This window comes from Pongo pygmaeus, chromosome 13 (assembly GCF_028885625.2).
Source record: "Pongo pygmaeus isolate AG05252 chromosome 13, NHGRI_mPonPyg2-v2.0_pri, whole genome shotgun sequence".
Taxonomy (NCBI): domain Eukaryota; kingdom Metazoa; phylum Chordata; class Mammalia; order Primates; family Hominidae; genus Pongo; species Pongo pygmaeus.
The window spans coordinates 30,300,081-30,323,546 of NC_072386.2; the positions used below are offsets into that span (position 1 = coordinate 30,300,081).

General features: G+C 36.2%; 1 protein-coding gene across 3 annotated transcripts in view; it reads right to left on the reverse strand.

Moving 5' to 3' along the window:
* Nucleotides 1-916: 916 nt before the first annotated feature.
* IFT74 (intraflagellar transport 74) overlaps nucleotides 917-23,466 on the reverse strand; it is a 118,557-nt gene continuing 96,007 nt past the window's right edge. For all 3 annotated transcript variants that reach the window (XM_063650477.1, XM_054502251.2, XM_054502253.2), the window contains 6 exons: nucleotides 16,485-16,582; nucleotides 15,591-15,717; nucleotides 8,073-8,236; nucleotides 7,386-7,511; nucleotides 3,185-3,245; nucleotides 917-1,234 (listed from right to left, as the gene is read on the reverse strand). In XM_063650477.1, the coding sequence (XP_063506547.1) occupies nucleotides 1,116-1,234; nucleotides 3,185-3,245; nucleotides 7,386-7,511; nucleotides 8,073-8,236; nucleotides 15,591-15,717; nucleotides 16,485-16,582 (695 nt within the window). In that variant the 3' untranslated portion in view covers nucleotides 917-1,115. The remainder of the gene's footprint in view (nucleotides 1,235-3,184; nucleotides 3,246-7,385; nucleotides 7,512-8,072; nucleotides 8,237-15,590; nucleotides 15,718-16,484; nucleotides 16,583-23,466) is intronic.

The window sequence follows — 23,466 nt, forward strand, 5'->3', positions numbered from 1 at the left end:
TCAACAATGTTCACTCCTTTATTTAAATGTATATAGACTGAATTTGAATAATTTACCATTATAAATATTTATTTTAAAAAATCAACATATATGAGTAAATTTTAAAGTATGTAAATAATATCTCAATAAAGCTATTTTGGTTTAAGAAATCAATGTGTTGTTTCAGAAATACTGAAAAGTAGAGTTACTTAGTGAACACAATATCAGAGCAAAAATAGGATAGTTTTAAGTAATATTTTATGCTGGCCAAGGTGACTCATTCCTGCACGATAAGAGAAGATACATCTACAGTTACTATAATGTCTTCCAGACTCTATGCCTCTCTCCCAATCCTACCTCTTCTAGCTTTTTTCCCCAAATATTCTGGCTAATGCTTATAAATTAATCTATTTAAGTCCTCCTAATAGTACAAGAGAGTAAACGCATACTGCAGGGTGGCAATGAACAGCAGTAGCCATAGTCCATAACAGCCCACTATAAATGTAGTCTTTTACCTAATGTTCTTCCAGGCATATATATGTGAAAAAATATTTTAAGAATTGCAAAGATTAAAAGTTTCTAATTCCAAATCTTTAGGTATAACTGCTATATAAAGAATATATGTTATATATTTACCTGTGACATTATATGCTCTAATACACATCAAGTATAACCTATTTGAGAAGTAAGGTTCAAAGCTAAAAATCTTCCTTCTAATCGTACTAATTTTTTCTAGAAGTAAAAATTGACAAGGTTGATATAAGTGCTAAATCAGAATCATACTCCATGCATCCGTCCTAGAGTTGATACAAGAAAAGCTTATCTCATTTGTTGCCATAGATGGATTATACCAGCTAAATAAATTTCAATGGTCACTTTTAGTTTCTTTATCTCTTGGTTCAAATACAAGTAGCATAAAAAGAAAAGAAGATGGTACTTTTTAATATGCAAACCATTTATTGAACTATTTACTATTTTAAAATATCATTCTTAAAAGAGGCCACAAAAATTATAATATTCAGAAATTGTAGGTAAACTCCAAAGGTAAGCTTTTTTTTTTTTTTTTTTTATAGTCAACTTGTACCAAGTTTAGCAGCAAGAGGATACTTCCTTAGAGACCTTCAGTTGACTTAAACTCAGTTTCCGCTGGTGCTATGTAAAGCATCCACGATGGTTTTATTGTACTCTGCAATCTGCTTGGTCACATTTTTCTTAATTGGCCGGTAATCACTCTCTTGACTCTTGGTTGCTATGACTAATTACATGAGTTAAGGGGGAAAACAATGTCAATAAAAATCTAATTGTAGCTGAGAAAGGAACTAAATACTGATTTTTTCATACTGAAGATAGTACAAAAAAGCACAATTAGAATACTTTAAAATACAGTACATTATTTTAACAGATTAAGCATCAATTAAAACCTAAAATGCCAAGCTAAACTTACTGCAAAAAATTCATATACAATATAAACACTTATTAATACTTAATATGTTACACATTTTTAATCTAATTCTGGTCTTAGAACAATCTAACGTTCAATGAACTAGTTACCATATTCAAACACACATACACACATACACATACCATGTTCTCTAGAGTACCACAAATAAGGCAAATTTCTAGACTTCACTCTGCTCCAAAATCACCTACTTTATGTTGCACAAAACTCCAGTGCTAGACTTAGAGCATACTGTGAACAAGTCCTCTATTTTTAAACTAAGTTGCACTAACACTGGCAACAGAGCACCTAAAACACCTTATCTGGAGGTAAGCTGGGGTCCAGGCTGCTTCTGAGCTGAAGTTCAGCACCACCCTAGGGGAGAACCTATGCTGCCACTGAGTCAGGATCTAGTTCTCCAGGCAGAGATACCCTTGAATGGGTCAAAGAAGGGAATAGGAAACAACTTCTAAGGAAATATTTGTTACAACTTCACAACACATGTTCTCAACAGCTGCTTGCTGCCTCCTATAATCAAACTAAAAGTAAACAATAAGATGAGACATAAGTATCATCTTTGTAGACACATAATGGAGTTGAAATGGCTAAAACATGAATGAGCTTGGAAGTCAAACTTCTCAGGATCTTACTTAGTTTACCTCCCTTTGCTGCCCAGATATTCAAGGTAGAAGCATATAAACAACAAACAACTATATATTATATATTATGTGTGTATATATATATATATACTTGTGGATATATATAACTATACGGTTACATATAATTCTCCCAACACTATGAGAAGGAAATATTAACTATATTTTAAAGATTTTAGAGATGATGCAATTCTGGGGCCCAGGGCAGTGGATCACGTCTCTAATCCCAGCACTTGAGCAGGCCGAGGTGGGATTGAGCCTAGGAGTTTCAGACCAGCCTGGCTAAGTTGGCGAGACCCCCGTCTCTAAACAAAAAAGAAATTCTTGCCATGTTTATCAGAAGATTTACTGATAATGTTTAACTTTACCCAAGCCCTGTGATCCTGGAAAACTGAATCTTAAGAGATGATACAGTTCTAGCTTGAACAGATTAAATTGTCCAAAGTTTGTAACTTATAAGCAGTAGAGTTAACATTTAAAATTGGATCGCCCAACTCCAAAATCTGGGCATTTAATCACTATGCCACATTAAGTCTTTGTACTCCTTTTTTGGCAATTCCCAAAATCTGCTTTCTATTAGTTACTTGAGGGCGCGCGCACGCACACACACACACACCCCTCTTAACTACTGTAGAATTGAAACAGTCATATTCATTTAATTTAGCTCAATGTTTTGTACATATTTGGTATCTAATAAGTAGGTGTTGAACTAAATTTGAGTCTTTAAAAAAATTCCTAGAAAAAAATAACTCAGTCAACTTCATTTTCACCTTTTTTTTTTTTTTTTTTTTTTTTTTTTGAGACGGAGTCTTGCTCTGTCGCCAAGGCTGGAGTGCAGTGGTGCCATCTCGGCTCACTGCGAGCTCCACCTCCCGGGTTCACGCCATTCTCCTGCCTCAGCCTCCCAAGTAGGTGGGATAGCAGGCGCCCGCCACCACGTCCGGCTATTTTTTTTTTTTGTATTTTTTAGTAGAGATGGGGTTTCACTGTGTTAGCCAGGGTGGTCTCAATCTCCTGACCTTGTGGTCCACCTGCCTCGGCCTCCCAAAGTGTTGGGATTATAGGCATGAGCCACCGCACCCGGCCCCATTTTCAGCTTTTTAAAGGATACATTCTTTCATCGCAAAATTATTTTGCTCAAGGTGTTGCCACTTTCTCTCCAAATTTGTAAGCTAAAAACATAAAAGAAAAATATGAATTAGGACCCATATTTAAAACAATTAAATGCCTTTCTAAGAGGATAAGACAAAAAAAAAATCTCTCCAACTTTAAATCTTATCAACTTACATTTTATTGAGATAAAGCCATGGTAGAAAAAAAAAGATTAAATAATAGTAAATACATTAATACAGTGATGAATCCTATAACATGTTTTACTCTATATATTTATTTTAATTATAAAATATTTTAAATGTTTATTATACCAATGAACATGCCAACTGAAAGACAATTTATGATTTTCCTTTCCCTAAAAAAACTTTTAAAAGAAAAATGGGACATGATGGGAATCTCTTCTTAAAATCTGGAAGTCTAATGCCACAAATATAACATATATTCAAACACTGTCAAAGGTTCAGCCATATAGGAGAAACTTCCTTATTTCCAGGGCTAAATTTCCTGCTAATTCCACAAGCTGTGATAAGAGCAGAGCTGCAGTGTGAAGATTATAAGAGAGCTGGTAAAAAGCTGGCACTGTTACAAAAATTTCTGCATCAACAGGAAGCTAATGTGGATATTATATTGATGGTTGCTTCCTCAGAAGACAATTTTACTGTTATAGAATTAAACTGTTTTTCTGATTTAATTAACCTTGTAACTCTGGTTATGGTCTTTCTTTTTTAAGATGCACATAGTTTTTTCCAAAGCAAAGGACCATTTGAAAATTGAAATGCTAAAATAATGTTCAACCTGGACATTTCAAACAAGTAATGATTATTTTTAAAAATACAATAATTGAAGCAACAGTGGAAATGTTTCTTTCTATCCTCACGTTAAAATAATTTTCAGGGCATAAATTCAGGCTTGATGTAGATCCATCTCATTGTTTCCTCCAAAGAGATAAATCTAGATATTAGAATAAATCATAGCTAATTAATTATGTGAACTGTATGTGCTGTGAGCTGGTATTACTAAATCACATCAATCTCCCCAAGACAGGACCTTGAAGTTAAGATGGACTTAAGGAAGCAGTCAGCAGTTTCTGGCAGTAAATCTCTAATAACCTTCAGCAAAGTCAAGTACCAGACTTTTTTGTCATTGTTTCATACAAACAGGTGGCCTTCTTATAATGCATCAGACCTGTTAAGTGCTACAGGAATGGTATAAAAGCAATGCTGTGTAGATGGTCAAATTCCTTTTACATTATACCTCTATATTATTGACTCCTTTAAACCTCCAAGGACATCATGAAGCAAAAATTCATTTTGAAAATCTGTTTTTCCCTAACTTGTTTAAATAATCTGTTACATAAAATTCTTTAGAGATGCCAAAAGCCAGTTTTCAAGAAGATAATTGTGAAAGATAGGAAGACCAGGATTTGATTTAATCAGTTGGGATTCACAAAAGATGACAAATAACACAGAGAAGGATTCAAAATTGTGGCTTATGTTATGATTTCCAGTTATCAATACATGGAGTTAAGAATAAAATTAGCAATTAATGTGGGGATAAACAAGGTAACCACTCATTGGCTCTAAGAAATGGTGTTTTTCAAGTGCTTTCCGCCTTAAATCATCTATTCAGTGAATGAGGAGGGCTAATATTCCATAAGAAGTATCAGTATTTTTTTCTAAGAATCACTGAAGACAATGACCTCACAAACTTTGTCTTGTTTCTTCTCCAGTACTCATCCTCACTCTAAACAACCTAAGAAAATTGTGTCACTTATAAGTCTATATCTAGGTTTGCATATGAAGTAGGACAGAATAACTGGTAAATATGAATTATGTAAATTAGTGATTTCTAAGCTTTTAGTAGTTGTAGCAAGCTTTCATGAGATTCTACCCTTTTCAAAAGGAATGTAAGGTGTATGTTGTTTTTCAAATGGTACATCCATACAATAAAATAGCTAATGCTATAGAAATGTCGCCAAAGGCCAAGAGTGGTGGCTCACACCTGCAATCCCAGCACTTTGGGAGGCCAAGGCAGGTGGATGACCTAAGGTCAGGAGTTCGAGACCAGCATGGCCAACAAGGTGAAACCCTGTCTCTACTAAAAATACAAAAAAATTAGCCAGGCATGGTGGCTGGCGCCTGCAATCCCAGCTACTTGGGAGGCTGAGGCAGGAGAATTGCTTGAACCCAGGAGGTGGAGGTTGCAGTGAGCCAAGATCACACCACTGCACTCCAGCCTGGGTGACAAGAGCAAAACTCCGTCTCAAAAAGAAAAACAAGGCTGAGCACAGTGGCTCATGCCTGCAATCCCAGCACTTTGGGAGGCTGAGGCAGGAGGACAGCTTGAGGCCAGGAGTTCAAGACTAGCCAGGGCAATACAGCAAGACCCCGTCTGTATAAAAAATAATAAAAATTGGCTGGGCATGGTAGTCTGTGCCTGTAGTCCTAGCTACTCGGGTGGCTGAGGCAGGAGGATCAGTTGAGTCCAGGAGCTCCAGGTTGCAGTGAGCTACAATTATGTCACTACACTCCACCCTGGGCAATAGAGTAAGACTCTGTTTTTTAAAAAAAAAAAAAAAAAGGCTGAAGAAAGTTAAGAAAATGTTGAAAGACTGTATGAATACCATGATTTCATTTCTTGTAAAAACAATATGGATGTATGATTGCAAAGGACGAAAAGACTACAAGGATATGGCACCAAAATGTTAACAACAGTTGTACCTAGGTAGTGGAAAATCAAATGACATTATTTTTATTTTGCTCTATCATGATCACATAACTATATGAAGAAAAAGAGAGTTTGTTTTTTTTTTGAGACAGAGTCTCGCTCTGTCACCCAGGCTGGAGTGCAGTGGCGTGATCTCAGCTTACTGCAAGCTCCGCCTCTCAGGTTCAAGCCATTCTCCCGCCTCAGCCTCCCGAGTAGCTGGGACTACAGGCACCCGCCACCACTCCTGGCTAATTTTTTGTATTTTTAGTAGAGACGGGGTTTCACTGTTGTTAGCCAGGATGGTCTTGATCTCCTGACCTTGTGATCCGCCCAGCTCAGCCTCCCAGAGTGCTGGGATTACAGGTGCGAACCACCGTGCCTGGCCAAAAGAGGGAATTTTTAATGCATTTAGGGTTTTAAACCATGTGTGCAAATTTCTAATATAGACTAATTAGATATAAGAATGATCAATCTTTTTCAGACCATAGTTATTGACTTTGTGTATGACACATAATGCTTCAATCATTCAACAAATAATTGCTGAGCACCTACTATGTGCCAACCAATAGCACAATGCAAGGAATAAAGTAAACGAGACAGACATTGTCTCTGTCCTGTCAGAGCTCTCAATCTAGACCTCACACACTGTTCAAGTAATTATCAGCAAGATGAGTGATATGAAAAGGGGGCTGCAGGTATATATATCTATGCATCCTATGTAAATAATTGGAGATATGAATTAAGAAGTTCAAGGATACCTGGATTGCTCTTGATAGCATTATCTCAATCGTTTTAAAACTAGAAATTACCTAAATATCCAATGAAAGGGAATTGGTTCAATATATTATGCTACATCCATGTACTAGAATATCATTAAGCTATTAATATTTTTTAAAAGTCAATATATATATTGACAAGGGAAAGTACTTATGATGTATAGTTAATCATGAAAAACAAGCTCCTAAATGATATGTACAATATGGTACAATTTCTATAAATGCATAGAAATAAATGTGTACCTAAGTATATGCATAAATATGTGTATACACATATCTACCTATCTATCTATCTATCTATCTATCTCTCTATCTATCCATTGACTAAAAGAACCCACACTAAAGCAACAATAAGCATTCTCTCTTCTGGGTGGTGGGGTACTAATCATTAGAATTTATTTTATTTGTGATTTTACGGATTTTTAGTTTCTGCATTAGTAATGTTTCACTTCCAAAATTTTTAAAAGATACTACCCCATATATCTTAGTTGTGCCCAAGACAGTATCCAACAGAGTTGGCTTTCAATATAGGTTTATGGAAGGTAAGAAAGCAGGAGTCCATTCATTCTGAATGAAGACTGTACAGAATCTGGCTGTCTTAAAAGTCAGAAAATCTAGAAGGTATATAAAGCAAATTTTAAAATAAAAAAATGATTGTTTTGGGGTGAAAATATAGACTAAGAGAATTTCAAAGTCATTTAAAACATTTTTTACCTGAGAATGTGTCTCATTTTCTTGCAATTGTGTTTTTAGTGCCTCATATTCTATGTTTCGCTTCTCCATTATTTTCTTAAAGGCATTTCTGCGGGTTGATAATATCATTCTCTCCTGATGTAATTTCTAGAAAGATCCAAATAGAAGTGACAGGTTATAGAAAATATGTAGTAAGCCAATATAAATCATATTTAACTTAATTTCAGTAACTATATTCTGGTAAAATTATATCAAGGCTATAACTACTCTAAAACCCATTTGTAAAAATATCCTTTGAACTATAAGCTATGTTAACATTGTCTGTATTAATAACTCTATTAATGCTGCCATATCTCTTCCGACCCTACCAAATTTAGTCTAAATTAATGTAAATGGCAATGGAAAGCCACTGACAAGTTTCAGGTAGGATAGAGTCATAATCTAAACTGCATTTAACAAAGCTCACATTTGCTGAAATGCTCTGTATTAAGTAGCAGCTCATACCTTGCTTTTCAATTTTTGCTTTTCTTTAAAACTTTAAGTCACTCTAAATTCCAACTACATATGTAAACATTTTTATTTTTTCTCACTTACATATATAAAATAATCAACTTAAAATAACAAATCCTATAAACCACAAATATATTACATTTGATCAAGAAAAAAACAATCTGAATTGTAATTCTGTAAGACTTGGTTAACATTTACCTTTATCTTTTCTTCACCTGATGATTTTAAAGCTGGCAAATCATTATATGTCTCCAGATCAGTTGTCATTTGCTTAATTTTGCTTTTTAGAGAATGCTGTTCTTCAGTCATCTTACTTTCTAGAAGCTCCATTTTCTGCAGATCCAACTGCAGACGTTGAATGTCTGAAACATAAGAATTTAAGGTGATAATTAATCAAAATTTTATTCCTTTCACATAAGGAAATGTAATGCAACTATTAAAAATCATGTTTTATAAGAATATCTGTAAAAGAAATATATGTTCACTGTAACCAGTGAGATAACATAAACTAAGAAAAAAAATACTCATCCCCTCAGTAACCAATTTCAGGTAACCAATATATTAGGGAATCAAGTTAACCTGATGTCTATTAGCCACAACTGTTTCCATGCTAACAAACATGTAAGTTTTTTTCTTGCTTAGTAATATAATCTATATTATGAGATAAAGACACATTATTTTTAATAGAAGCATGGCACAGTTATGTAGGGAAAAAACCAAGTTATAAAACGTTATATATATATTTGGGCACAATTTTATAATTGCACATATGATTAACTCTTACTATCTGTGATAGTTATGTCCTATGAAGTTATTGTGAACAATGAGTTAGCAAATATTGAACTATTGCTCCTAGGGGAAACACAGGGTTAAGTTCCTGTGAGCCTTTAGTCACATTTTAGTCAATTAGCCAATACATAATCTTGTTTTATGTGTGTTTCTGTTTAAAAACATTTTATTTACTATAGGTTGTAGATTCACTAACATTGAACTCACAGCCAACAGCACTGTAAGTTATGCCTGAATTAAGTTTACCTATCACACATTTTCTCCATAAGGCACATCATAACCTTTGTGCTTAGGAACACTTAGCACATCAGCACTTTGCTTGGGGCCATTTTAAATGGCATGATCACCAACAGAAAGCACAAAAATGCAAAAAACATGACACTAAATATACTGCAAAAAGGAAACCTGTTTATAGTGTGAGAACTGATAAAAGAAGGCAGAGTGTTGCCTTTTTCAACTTCTGTTAGCAATGTGCATGTCAGGCTGTTGAAATTTTTCACGAGTCTGCGCATGCCCACAAATGATCATGAAAATGCTGCAAGGATTGATTTGGGGGGTACAAACTAACTTTAGTGAGAAGGCAAATTCACAAATATGAAATCTATGAATAATGAGGAGACCTGTGTGTGTCTCATTCTTCCATTCAAAAATATCAAGCATCTACTATGTGCCAGGTGCTGAGGATATAATAGCAATCAACAGAGACATGGTTTTCACTCAGGGAGCTATATTTTAGAGGTAGAAGCAGGCAATTAAATAAGTATTTACAATAAACTGGATAAATATGAAAAGAGTAGTACAGGGTGCCATAAAAGCATGTAGCAGGGATGAAGAGAGCTCTCTAAAGATATGCCTTTCAATTAAAGGCTTAAGGTTTATGAATATCACACAAAGAGGAAGGTAAAGGTGTTCCAGCAAAAACAATCAGCATGTGCAAAGTCTAGAGGTAAGAAAGTCTAGTACCTTTGAGCCAGTAACAGAAGTTCAACATACTGAATAGTAAATGAATATGAATGAATTTGAAGAGTAAAAAACAATGCTTCGAAAGTCACTGATTTGAGAAAAGAGGCTGTTATCCAACCAAAGTTTTTAAAGTTAGTATAATTAAGCCAGTATTTCTTGAATGTTTCCTTTTATCCCTTTAAGAGTTTTAAAAGTCAACCATAGCGACATACACTATTTAAAAATATATATGTATATGTACACATAAAGACAAATATGTATATAGCAAGACTTAAATGTTGTTGCAAAGAGTTTTGTTTTGTTGGATTCTTATCTCTACCAGGGTTAGAAATAGTTATGAGAATCAAAGAACTGAACAAGTGACTAAGGTTTATGCTGTTTTAATGCTCTAAATAGGAACTGTTTTTAGCCTGTAGATATTTTGACTATTTGGAGTAAACACTGATATAAATCTAATTGCAAGTTTAATTTGAATATATACTAGGGAAATACATTTAAGAACCATACAAATTGATTTTTCTTGATAAAAGGAGAAAATGGCTGGTATAGGGTAAAGTTTATCTTCCTTTAACAACAGGTCCCCAATGAAAAGCTAAATGCTACTCCAACGGAAGAGACAGGAAGAGGATGCAGTCTAGTTCCTTCTGATATGCCGTGAAGTTGCAAAGTTTACCAAGCAGTGTGTACATAGTAGCAAAATCTCAGAAGGAACCACTTTGACCCGGGGAAGTGTTTCTAAGATAGTCTGTCATCAGCACATTTGTTTACTCTCTGGAGTTTCCTTTCCAAAAATATAAATAAAAACTATTGCTGATAAATCCCTTGCCTCTTTGCCCATGCAGTACACCAGTGTTTCTCAACCTTTTTCTTACATTATTGATTTCCTAAGAAGTCCATTACAGACTCTTTTTCCCCAATCACCTCCCTCCCCTGAAATTTTTACATCACCCATGTGGTGTGTAGCCATTTAGGTATGGTGACCTCTGGAGGGCCATTATGATATCTAAGTTTTCTTCACCCTTCCCCCAAGAAGTGATTGCTCCATTAAAAAAAAAAAAAAAAAAAAGGCTGGGCGCGGTGGCTCACGCCTGTAATCCCAGCACTTTGGAAGGCCGAGGCGGGCGGATCACGAGGTCAGGAGATCAAGACCATCCTGGCTAACACAGTGAAACCCTGTCTATACTAAAAATACAAAAAATTAGCCGGGAGAGGTGGCGGGCGCCTGTAGGCCCAGCTACTCGGGAGGCTGAGGCAGGAGAACGGCGTGAACCCCGGGGGGCGGAGCTTGCAGTGAGTCGAAATCGCGCCACTGCGCTCCAGCCTGGGCGACAGCGAGACTCATGGCTGGGCGACAGCGAGTCTCAAAAAAAAAAAAAAAAAAAAACAACATGGAGTACACTAAATCCATTATATCTGAAAGGCGAACAAGAATATTATAAACCTCTCATGGTGCTTTCAAGATACAAAAAATTTCTTGAGGTGGGAGATGGTGTTAGGGAAAGAAAGAAAGAATAAATTATATGGTTGGTTGAAGTTAAAATGAAAACAATGTAGTAAATGAAATTAATTATAAGCATCAAAGAATTTAACCCTTACTAAGAAAAATTTCCAGCAAAATCCTTATCATAGTATTAAACTGGATTTTTATCTCCATTGAAGCCAGTTTTCAATTTTTTTTTCAAACTGTACATCTCTGGAGAACACATAATGACTACTTTTTTTTTTTTTTGAAATAGATTTTCGCTCTGTTGCCCAGGCTGGAGTGCAATGGCGCGATCTCGGCTCACTGCAACCTCTACTACGCGGGTCCAAGTGATTCTTCTGCCTCAGCCTCCTGAGTAGCTGGGATTACAGGCTTGCGCCACCACACAGGCTAATTTTGTATTTTTAGTAGAGCTGGGGTTTCACCATGTTGGTCAGGCAGGTCTTGAACTCGTGACCTCTGATGATCCACCCACCTTGGCCTCCCAAAGTCCTGGGATTACAGGCGTGAGCCACCTCCCCTGGCCCATAATGACTAGTTGTTAAAAGGAACTATAAACACAAAGTATAAAGTATGGAATGAATACAAATTCTTGATTATTGAATTTGTTTCCTGGTATTGATTTTTGCCTTTTAAAAAATGTACATTTCTTGACAGCTGTCACAGAAAGATAGCTTAAAGGGGGAAAAACTTGTTGAATTTACATTGACTTTAGATAAATGAAAAACAGGCATGAAGGTCTAAAATACAAAACAGAGGTTTTGTATGATGAAATAATAAAACTATAAAATTATTTAGTTTATAGAAAAGAGAAAATATTTTTAAATATTCATATATGTCCAAAAGAAATGAAAACAGGATCGTGAAGAAATACTTACACACCCATGTTCACTGCAGCATTATACACAATAGCCAAAAGGTGGAAGCAATCTGTCTATAGATAGACTTTAAAATATGATATATACATGCAATAGAATGTTATTCAACCTTAAAAAAGAAAATCCTTCTTTGCTACAACATGGATGAACCTTAAGGACATTATGCTAAGTGAACTAACTCAGTCCCAAAAGGACAAATACTGTATGACTTCATTTATATGAGGTAATTTAAAGTAGTCAGACTCATAGAAACAGAAGTAGAACGGTGGTCTCCAGGGGTCAGGGGATAGGGAAATATGGAGTTGTTATTCAGGAGGTATAGTGTTTTTGTTCTGCAAGATGAAAAAGTTCTAGAGATTTGTTGCACAACAATGTGCATATAATTAACACTACTGTACTGTACACCTCAAAATGGTTAAGATGATAAATTTTGTTATGTGTTTTCTTACCACAATAAAAATATACTCACAGTCAAACCAATAGTAGTTATATATCAAGAATGTAACTCCTCCAGTTACTTGGCATATAGACATACAAATAAAACTATGGCAAACAAACTCTCAACAAATCTGGATATAAAATAGGCCTAAATATAACAATTATATACCTATATCACCACTATTAATGCAATTAATAGCATTCAGTATTCATTTATAGGTCCATAATCCCTTATCTAAAACCCTTGGGCAGTTCTATTTCAGAATGCAGAATTCTTTGGATTTTAGAAAAGTAATATAGCACATATGCTAATGATTACATAACTCCCATGGCAAAGTCCGAGGGAATACCTTGTCATCAAGCACATGAATATTTCTATAGCAAAAAGCATAAATAGTCACACTAGGTAGGATAATTAAAAACTATAAATAGCCTCACGTCAGTTCAGGTCAGGTCAGGTTTTGCTGCCAATATCTGTTTAGATTTTGGGAATCCAGATAAAAGTATTATGCATCATTATTTCATTTCAAAAATCTTTTTTTTATATTTTTTTATTATACTTTAAGTTCTAGGGTACATGTGCACAACGTGCAGGTTTGTTACATATCTATACGTGTGCCATGCTGGTGTGCTGCACCCATTAATTCATCATTTACATTAGGTATACCTCCTAATGCTATCCCTCCCCCCTCCCCCCACCCCACAACAGGCCCCGGTGTGTGATGTCCCCCTTCCTGTGTCCAAGTGTTCTCATTGTTCAATTCCCACCCCAAAATCTTTCAACATTCTTAAGTTACCAAATATTAATTAGGTCTTCATTTCTCACTATCTCACCAACTGTAGTAATTCCAGGTAGACAAAAACATAGCTAATTCAAAGCTGCGACACACCAGCATAAAGAACACCCATAGAAGCCATTAGTTCATAAACCAAAGATCCCATACAAATTTTTACATGACTTTATCCTAGTCTCTTTAACCTCAACTTTGTTTATTTGTATCTAATCTCCACCTGCACCATCCCAATGGCAGCCATTAGCCACATGTGATTTTTGAGCCCTTTTAAGTATGTCTAGTCCAGGCAAGGTGCAGTGGCTTACGCCTCTATTCCCAACACTTTGAGAGGCCGAGGTGGGTAGATGGCTTGAGCCCAGGAGTTTGAGACAAGCCTGGAAAACATGGTGAAACCCCATCTCTATTAAAAATACAAAATATTAGCTAGGCATGCTGGTGTGTGCCTGTAGTCCCAACTAGTTGGGAGGCTGAGGTGAGAGAATCACCTGAGCCCAGGAAGTAAATGCTGCAGTGAGCTGTGATCACACCACTGCACTCCAGCCTGGGCAATGAGAGTGAGACCCTGTCTCAAAAATAAATAAATAAATAAATAAATAAGGCTACTCCTAACTGAAATGTTGTGAAGATAAAATATCTCTTTGATCATTTTTATATAGCTTACATGTTGAAATAATATCTTGGCTATATCAGTTTAAATACAATATATTATTAAAATTAATCTGTCTCTTTTTACTTTGTCAACACGGCTACTAGAACACTTTATATAAATATAATATATATTGGCATTACATTTCTCTTGGACAGTGCTGCTCTAGTCTCATGATAGCAAGCATGACTGAAACTAATTAAAATTAAACATCATCTCTTCTTAACTATCCAAGACTGGGCTGGATATGTGCCCTATGTACTTCCGTTGCTCCTTATGCTTACTTCTATCATAGCATTATTTCATTGTATCATAACTGTCACTCTACCAAGTTGAAAGTTTCCTGAGGAAAGAGATTAGATTTTTTTAAGCCTCTTATACTGACAAAGATTCAATCCTTGACCAAACTAGCTAGGCTCCTCTGAGCTCTCTTCTCAACTAGGCCTCAACCTCTGCCTATAAAAATTCCACTCTCAGCACAAATGATTTCATGCACCACCTTCTACCCACATTAGACGATTTAAACAAACAGTTTCTAACAGCTCAAGTCTGCATCCCTGGGATGACCCTATCCTCACTTAAAGTGCCTGCCAGACAAAGTTCAAGGCCGCCAAAAGAATGTACTATTTATTCTAGCCCATACTGGTCAACAGGCCCCTGACTACCCTTTCTTAGGGCATCCAGTTGTGAATCTTTCCTCTGTACCTTTAAGATGTATATGTGTATTAGTCTATTTGCATTGCTATAAAGGAATACCTGAGACTGGGTAATTTATTTTTAAAAAATAAGTTTATTTGGCTTATGGTTCTACAGGCTGTACATGAAACATGGTGCCAGCAACTGCTTCTGGTGAGGGCCTCAGGAAGCTTACAATCACGACAGAAGGCAAAGGGGAGCCTGCGTGTTACAAGGCAAGAGAGAGAAGGAGGACGTACCAGGCTCTTTTAAACAACCAGATCTTGCGTGAACTCACAGAGAACATACTAATTACTGCAAGGACGACACTGAGCCATTCATGAGAGATCCGCCCCCATGACCCAAACATTTCCCACTAGGCCCACCTCCAACACCAGAGGTCACATTTCAACATAAAATTTGGAGGGGACAAAAAATCCAAACCATATCTGTATGTACCTCCCACAACTCAGGAGTACTTTCCTCAAGGACCTAAAAGCCATTCCATTAAAACGTGATTATCAGGAAAGTTAGGGCCTCTGTCTGCTAGTCTGTGTATAAGCATAGACTCCTAACTTGATAATTGCCAGCTAACACACACAGCTGGCCTAATTAGCGTGTACATTGACGAACCCTGTAATTTTTCATTTCCCTTACTACTCCCTCATTCTCCCTTTACAACACTCAATCACCTCTGTACAAATCAAAGTTGATTTCAATTCATGCTGGACCCTCCTTCCTTACTGCCACACTGTATTACTGACTAAAATCTGTCCTTAGCACTTTAACTTGCATCCAGCTTTGTTTATCTTTAACAATATCCAGAATTATATAGCACAGGCTTGAAATAAGTATTCAATAAATGTTGTTAAATCAGTGACAGTATACAACATAATACTAGCCAGCTGATGAAAAAAGCCACACATAATTCTGGGGCAATAGGCAATCATAAATTATAGCCTCCGTCAATGAGGCTTTAAAAGAATCAGAGAATACCATTGATATATTTTTAAAAAAAAAAGAATATTAAAATCGAGGTTGTTTTCTCACCTGAAGTCAAATTCTGAGCTGTACTTTGTGATTTCTGCACTTCAGTAGATTTAAAATTGAGGTCATCCTGCATCATCTTTAGCTCTTGATTGGTGATAGAGGATATCTGTTTCATACGATTTATATTCTGCATTTGCAGAGAAATAAAAATAGAAAAAAATCCACTGATTTAATTCTCAATAAAACTCTTGGAAAACACTGTCAAAGGATGAGGTGTTTGGATCAGGTATTTGTTTTTCAAATACACCATTCAAGTTATATCTTGTACAGAAAATGAGATTCCAAATTGGGTATTCTCAATAAAGACAGATTACAAATTCAAAATTGTGGGTTTTTTTCATTTCCTTTATTTCACTGTAGAAAAAATTCAACTACACTATTTTAGAAACTGGTTGGAGTCTTAAAACACTAGAATATTGAAAGGGGACCATGCATTTCATAATAGATGCCCAATAAACATTTTTTGATAATTTGAGATACTCATTACATATACATACAAGAATCCTGTTTATTTACAATAAATTTACGGTATAAAAAGATATTAACATTTTCTAACATGTCTAGATTTTGAAATTATCTGTGCAAATGTTACTTTCAAAAGTTCAGATAGATTAACAATGGAAGATCATAATAATTACTCTGAATTAGTGCTTCATTTACTGCTGAATATTGATATTACACATCATCCTTTTTCTCTATCGCCCTAATTACCTGACATTTTGCTACAGTGATCAAAAAGTTAATAGCTGAAATAAATAGTAACAAATAAGGGAACTGAAGGAAGCAGTTAAATGAGAAGATACAATAGTGAGCCATTCTATTTTTTGAGTAGTATTTGGAAAGTTAATCACGGCAAAAATAAAGAGGACACCAAGACAGGCACATGCTACTCACTCGACTGCAGTGCTCCAAGAGTGAAACAATGTTGGCTTCCATCTGTGCCTTTCGTTCCAGTTCCTGATTCTTTGTTTCCTGAAAAGTCTCAATAAAAGCTGACAATTGGAAAACATAAGAGAAGTTACTGTTGATAGAGTTAACACTATATAAATTCTGATTCGCAGGTCTTAAGAGTGCTTTTTAGAATTTTTTTTTTTTTTTGAGACAGAGTCTCACTCTGTCGCCAGGCTGGAGTGCAGTGGCACGATCTCGGCTCACTGCAACCTCCACCTCTGGGTTCAAGGGATTCTCCTGCCTCAGCCTCCCGAGTAGCTGGGACTACAGGCATGCACCATCACGCCCAGCTAATTTTTGTATTTTTACTAGAGACAAGGTTTCACCATGTTGGCCAGGATGGTCTCGATCTCTTTTTTTTGTTTTGTTTTGTTTTTTCTTTTTTTTTTAATTATTATTATACTTTAAGTTTTAGGGTACATGTGCACAATGCACAGGTTAGTTACATATGTATACATGTGTCATGCTGGTGTGCTGCACCCATTAACTCGTCATTTAACATTAGGTATATCTCCTAATGCTATCCCTCCCCCCTCCTCCCACCCCACAACAGTCCCCAGAGTGTGATGTTCCCTTTCCTGTGTCCATGTGTTCTCATTGTTCAATTCCCATCTATGAGTGAGAACATGCAGTGTTTGGTTTTTTGTCCTTGCGACAGTCTACTGAGAATGATGATTTCCAATTTCATCCATGTCCCTACAAAGGACATGAACTCATCATTTTTTATGGCTGCATAGTATTCCATGGTGTATATGTGTCATATTTTCTTAATCCAGTCTATCATTGTTGGACATTTGGGTTGGTTCCAAGTCTTTGCTATTGTGAATAGTGCCGCAACAAACATACGTGTGCATGTGTCTTTATAGCAGCATGATTTATAGTCCTTTGGGTATATACCCAGTAATGGGATGGCTGGGTCAAATGGAATTTCTAGTTCTAGATCCCTGAGGAATTGCCACACTGACTTCCACAAGGGTTGAACTAGTTTACAGTCCCACCAACAGTGTAAAAGTGTTCCTATTTCTCCACATCCTCTCCAGCACCTGTTGTTTCCTGACTTTTTAATGATTGCCATTCTAACTGGTATGAGATGGTATCTCATTGTGGTTTTGATTTGCATTTCTCTGATGGCCAGTGATGATGAGCATTTTTTCATGTGTTTTTTGGCTGCATAAATGTCTTCTTTTGAGAAGTGTCTGTTCATGTCCTTTGCCCACTTTTTGATGGGGTTGTTTGTTTTTTTCTTGTAAATTTGTTTGAGTCCATTGTAGATTCTGGATATTAGCCCTTTGTCAGATGAGTAGATTGCAAAAATTTTCTCTCATTCTGTAGGTTGCCTGTTCACTCTGATGGTAGTTTCTTTTGCTGTGCAGAAGCTCTTTAGTTTAATTAGATCCCATTTGTCAATTTTGGCTTTTGTTGCCATTGCTTTTGGTGTTTTAGACATGAAGTCCTTGCCCATGCCTATGTCCTCAATGGTAATGCCTAGGTTTTCTTCTAGGGTTTTTATGGTTTTAGGTCTAACATTTAAGTCTTTAATCCATCATGAATTAATTTCTGAATAAGGTGTAAGGAAGGGATCCAGTTTCAGCATTCTACATATGTCTAGCCAGTTTTCCCAGCACCATTTATTAAATAGGGAATCCTTTCCCCATTGCTTGTTTTTGTTAGGTTTGTCAAAGATCAGATAGTTGTAGATATGCGGCGTTATTTCTGAGGGCTCTGTTCTGTTCCATTGATCTGTATCTCTGTTTTGGTACCAGTACCATGCTGTTTTGGTTACTGTAGCCTTGTAGTATAGGTTGAAGTCAGGTAATGTGATGCCTCCAGCTTTGTTCTTTTGGCTTAGGATTGACTTGGTGATGCAGGCTCTTTTTTGGTTCCATATGAACTTTAAACTAGTTTTTTCCAATTCTGTGAAGAAAGTCATTGGTAGCTTGATGGGCATGGCATTGAATCTATAAATTACCTTGGGCAGTATGGCCATTTTCACGATATTGATTCTTCCTACCCATGAGCATGGAATGTTCTTCCATTTGTTTGTATCCTCTTTTATTTCATTGAGCAGTGGTTTGTAGTTCTCCTTGAAGAGGTCCTTCATGTCCCTTGTAAGTTGGATTCCTAGGTATTTTATTCTCTTTGAAGCAACTGTGAATGGGAGTTCACTCATGATTTGGCTCTCTGTTTGTCTGTTATTGGTGTATAAGAATGCTTGTGATTTCTGCACATTGATTTTATATCCTGAGACTTTGCTGAAGTTGCTTATCAGCTTAAGGAGATTTTGGGCTGAGACGATGGGGTTTTCTAGATATACAATCATGTCGTCTGCAAACAGGGACAATTTGACTTCCTCTTTTCCTAATTGAATACCCTTTATTTCCTTCTCCTGCCTAATTCCCCTGGCCAGAACTTCCAACACTATGTTGCATAGGAGTGGTAAGAGAGGGCATCCCTGTCTTGTGCCAGTTTTCAAAGGGAATGCTTCCAGTTTTTGCCCATTCAGTATGATATTGGCTGTGGGTTTGTCATAGATAGCTCTTAATATTTTGAGATACGTCCCATCAATACCTAATTTTTTGAGAGTTTTTAGCATGAAGGGCTGTTGAATTTTGTCAAAGGCCTTTTCTGCATCTATTGAGATAATCATGTGGTTTTTGTCTTTGGTTCTGTTTATATGCTGGATTACATTTATTGATTTGCGTATATTGAACCAGCCTTGCATCCCAGGGATGAAGCCCACTTGTTCATGGTGGATAAGCTTTTTGATGTGCTGCTGAATTCAGTTTGCCAGTATTTTATTGAGGATTTTTGCATCAATGTTCATCAAGGATATTGGTCTAAAATTCTCTTTTTTGGTTGGGTCTCTGCCTGGCTTTGGTATCAGGATGATGCTGGCCTCACAGAATGAGTTAGGGAGGATTCCCTCTTTTTTCTATTGATTGGAATAGTTTCAGAAGGAATGGTACCAGTTCCTCCTTGTACCTCTGGTAGAATTCGGCTGTGAACCCATCTGGTCCTGGACTCTTTTTGGTTGGTAAGCTATTGATTATTGCCACAATTTCAGAGCCTGTTATTGGTCTATTCAGAGATTCAATTTCTTCCTGGTTTAGTCTTGGGAGAGTGTATGTGTCGAGGAATTTATCCATTTCTTCTAGATTTTCTAGTTTATTTGCGTAGAGGTGTTTGTAGTATTCTCTGATGGTAGTTTGTATTTCTGTGGGATCAGTGGTGATATCCCCTTTATCATTTTTTATTGCGTCTATTTGATTTTTCTCTCTTTTTTTCTTTATTAGTCTTGCTAGCCGTTTATCAATTTTATTGATCCTTTCAAAAAACCAGCTCCTGGATTCATTAATTTTTTGAAGGGCTTTTTTTTGGTCTCTATTTCCTTGAGTTATGCTCTGATTTTAGTTATTTCTTGCCTTCTGCTGGCTTTTGAATGTGTTTGCTCTTGCTTTTCTAGTTCTTTTAATTGTGATGTTAGGGTGTCAATTTTGGATCTTTCCTGCTTTCTCTTGTGGGCATTTAGTGCTATAAATTTCCCTCTATACACTGCTTTGAATGTGTCCCAGAGATTCTGGTATGTTGTGTTTCAAAGAACATCTTTCTCGTTGGTTTCAAAGAACATCTTTATTTCTGCCTTCATTTCGTTATGTACCCAGTAGTCACTCAGGAGCAGGTTGCTCAGTTTCCATGTAGTTGAGCAGTTTTGAGTGAGTTTCTTAATCTTGAGTTCTAGTTTGATTGCACTGTGGTCTGAGAGACAGTTTGTTATAATTTCTGTTCTTTTACATTTGCTGAGGAGAGCTTTACTTCCAACTATGTGGTCAATTTTGGAATAGGTGTGGTGTGGTGCTGAAAAAAATGTATATTCTGTTGATTTGGGGTGGAGAGTTCTGTAGATGTCTATTAGGTCTGCTTGGTGCAGAGCTGAGTTCAATTCCTGGGTATCCTTGTTAACTTTCTGTCTCGTTGATCTGTCTAATGTTGACAGTGGGGTGTTAAAGTCTCCCATTATTATTGTGTGGGAGTCTAAGCCTCTTCGTAGGTCACTCAGGACTTGCTTTAGGAATCTGGGTGCTCCTGTATTGGGTGCATATATATTTAGGATAGTTAGCTCTTCTTGTTGAATTGATCCCTTTACCATTATGTAATGGCCTTCTTCGTCTCTTTTGATCTTTGTTGGTTTAAAGTCTGTTTTATCAGAGACTAGGATTGCAACCTCTGCTTTGTTTTGTTTTCCATTTGCTTGGTAGATCTTCCTCCATCCTTTTATTTTGAGCCTATGTGTGTCTCTGCACGTGAGATGGGTGTCCTGAATACAGCACACTGATGGGTCTTGACTCTTTATCCAATTTGCCAGTCTGTGTCTTTTAACTGGAGCATTTAGTCCATTTACATTTAAAGTTAATATTGTTATGTGTGAATTTCATCCTGTCATTATGATGTTAGCTGGTTATTTTGCTCGTTAGTTGATGCAGTTTCTTCCTAGTCTTGATGGTCTTTACATTTTGGCATGATTTTGCAGCGGCTGGTACCGGTTGTGCCTTTCCATGTTTAGTGCTTCCTTCAGGAGCTCTTTTAGGGCAGGCCTGGTGGTGACAAAATCTCTCAGCATTTGCTTGTCTGTAAAGCATTTTATTTCTCCTTCACTTATGAAACTTAGTTTGGCTGGATATGAAATTCGGGGTTGAAAATTCTTTTCTTTAAGAATGTTGAATATTGGCCCCCACTCTCTTCTGGCTTGTAGAGTTTCTGCCGAGAGATCCGCTGTTAGTCTGATGGGCTTCCCTTTGTGGGTAACCCGACCTTTCTCTCTGGCTGCCCTTAACATTTTTTCCTTCATTTCAACTTTGGTGAATCTGAAAATTATGTGTCTTGGAGTTGCTCTTCTCAAGGAGTATCTTTGTGGTGTTCTCTGTATTTCCTGAATCTGAATGTTGGCCTGCCTTGCTAGATTGGGGAAGTTCTCCTGCATAATATCCTGCAGAGTGTTTTCCAACTTGGTTCCATTCTCCCCGTCACTTTCAGGTACACCAATCAGACGCAGATTTGGTCTTTTCACATAGTCCCATATTTCTTGGAGGCTTTGTTCGTTTCTTTTTATTCTTTTTTCTCTAAACTTCCCTTCTTGCTTCATTTCATTCATTTCATCTTCCATCACTGATACCCTTTCTTCCAGTTGATCGCATCGGCTCCTGAGGCTTCTGCATTCTTCATGTAGTTCTCGAGCCTTGGCTTTCGGCTCCATCAGCTCCTTTAAGCACTTCTCTGTATTGGTTACTCTAGTTATATATTCGTCTAAATTTTTTTCAAACTTTTCAACTTCTTTGCCTTTGGTTTGAATTTCCTCCTGTAGCTCAGAGTAGTTTGATCGTCTGAAGCCTTCTTCTCTGAACTCATCAAAGTCATTCTCCGTCCAGCTTTGTTCCGTTACTGGTGAGGAAATGCATTCCTTTGGAGGAGGAGAGGTGCTCTGCTTTTTAGAGTTTCCAGTTTTTCTGCTCTGTTTTTTCCCCATCTTTGTGGTTTTATCTACTTTTGGTCTTTGATGATGGTGATGTACAAATGGGTTTTTGGTGTGGATGTCCTTTCTGTTTGTTAGTTGGTCTCGATCTCTTAACTACGTGATCCACCCACCTTGGCCTCCCAAAGTGCTGGGATTATAAGCTTGAGCCACGGCACCTGGCCCAATTTTTAGAAATTTTAAGCTGCCACTGTTTAATTTGTTATTAACCCAAAGGTAATTATTATTCAATAACAACTTTATATACTTTCAAACTGCCTAAATCGTGTGACCTTGATATAAGTAAATCAGAAAGTTATAAATATAGGCTCAAAAGAAATAACTGATAAAATGACAATCAGAAGAAATTTGCTTTTATAAAGATCTCCTTTGATACATCAATAATTATTAACACCCTGGCTACTAACTTTATTTCTATAATTTCCATTGCTGAATACCTATTTTATCTGAAAATAAGTATTTTATTTATAATGCTGGATTCATTTCAACTAAATGAATTTAATAATTTATTCAGATTGTAAATAAATATTCTAGGAAATTATCTTTTTACTTGTTTAATATAGAACCAGCTCTTATTTACATTTTCGAGTATTTCTATGGAGCATCTAAAAAATAGAAACTTTCAGTCAAAAATAATTTTACTGTTAGCATGAATAACATCAATAGCTTGCCTTCTGTAATGGATTCCCATTATATTTTTTTCTTATATTTAGTATATTTTTTAAAGTGAAACAGTCTTCAACAAAACATTTTTTATTTGAATATGGTGGTAGAGGACCACAATCAACATTTTTTATAAAACTGAATTTTCTTTAATGTCCTGCTTCAGCATTCATACAGGTCTTATGTGTGAATATCCTGCTTTTATAATCTGTTGATCATACATTAAGTGGACATATGAGATTTTTATACATACAAAGGCATAAATGAACATTGTGTTTCAGGGTTTTTTTTTAAGGAAAACAAACCATAATTAATATATGGAAAGAAATCTGAGTTAGGTGACCTTCTATTTTAAGATTCTGTACTATAAGAATTCTTTCTATTCATTCAGTAAACATTCATTAAATAAACACTTATTGACACCTAAGTGCCAGATACCACACTAGGTAGTATCTAGTAATTTCCAATACTGTGGTGTCATGACACATTGTTCCTTGATTTTACACCTTTCCCCTTTACCAAAAGACTTAAAAAAAAAGTTTTTGAGATAATTTTTGGTATTTACTGACATTTTAAAGAAAACTTGGTACATTGTAAAATAAGAGCTGACAATTACTCTTTTATAGCATGCCTCCATGAAGGTAACTATTGACAACAGACCTAGATGAAATTCTAGCACTTTGCTAGAATTCAGATTCTAGAAAAATGATAACTTAAAAGGAAACCAGTAATAGA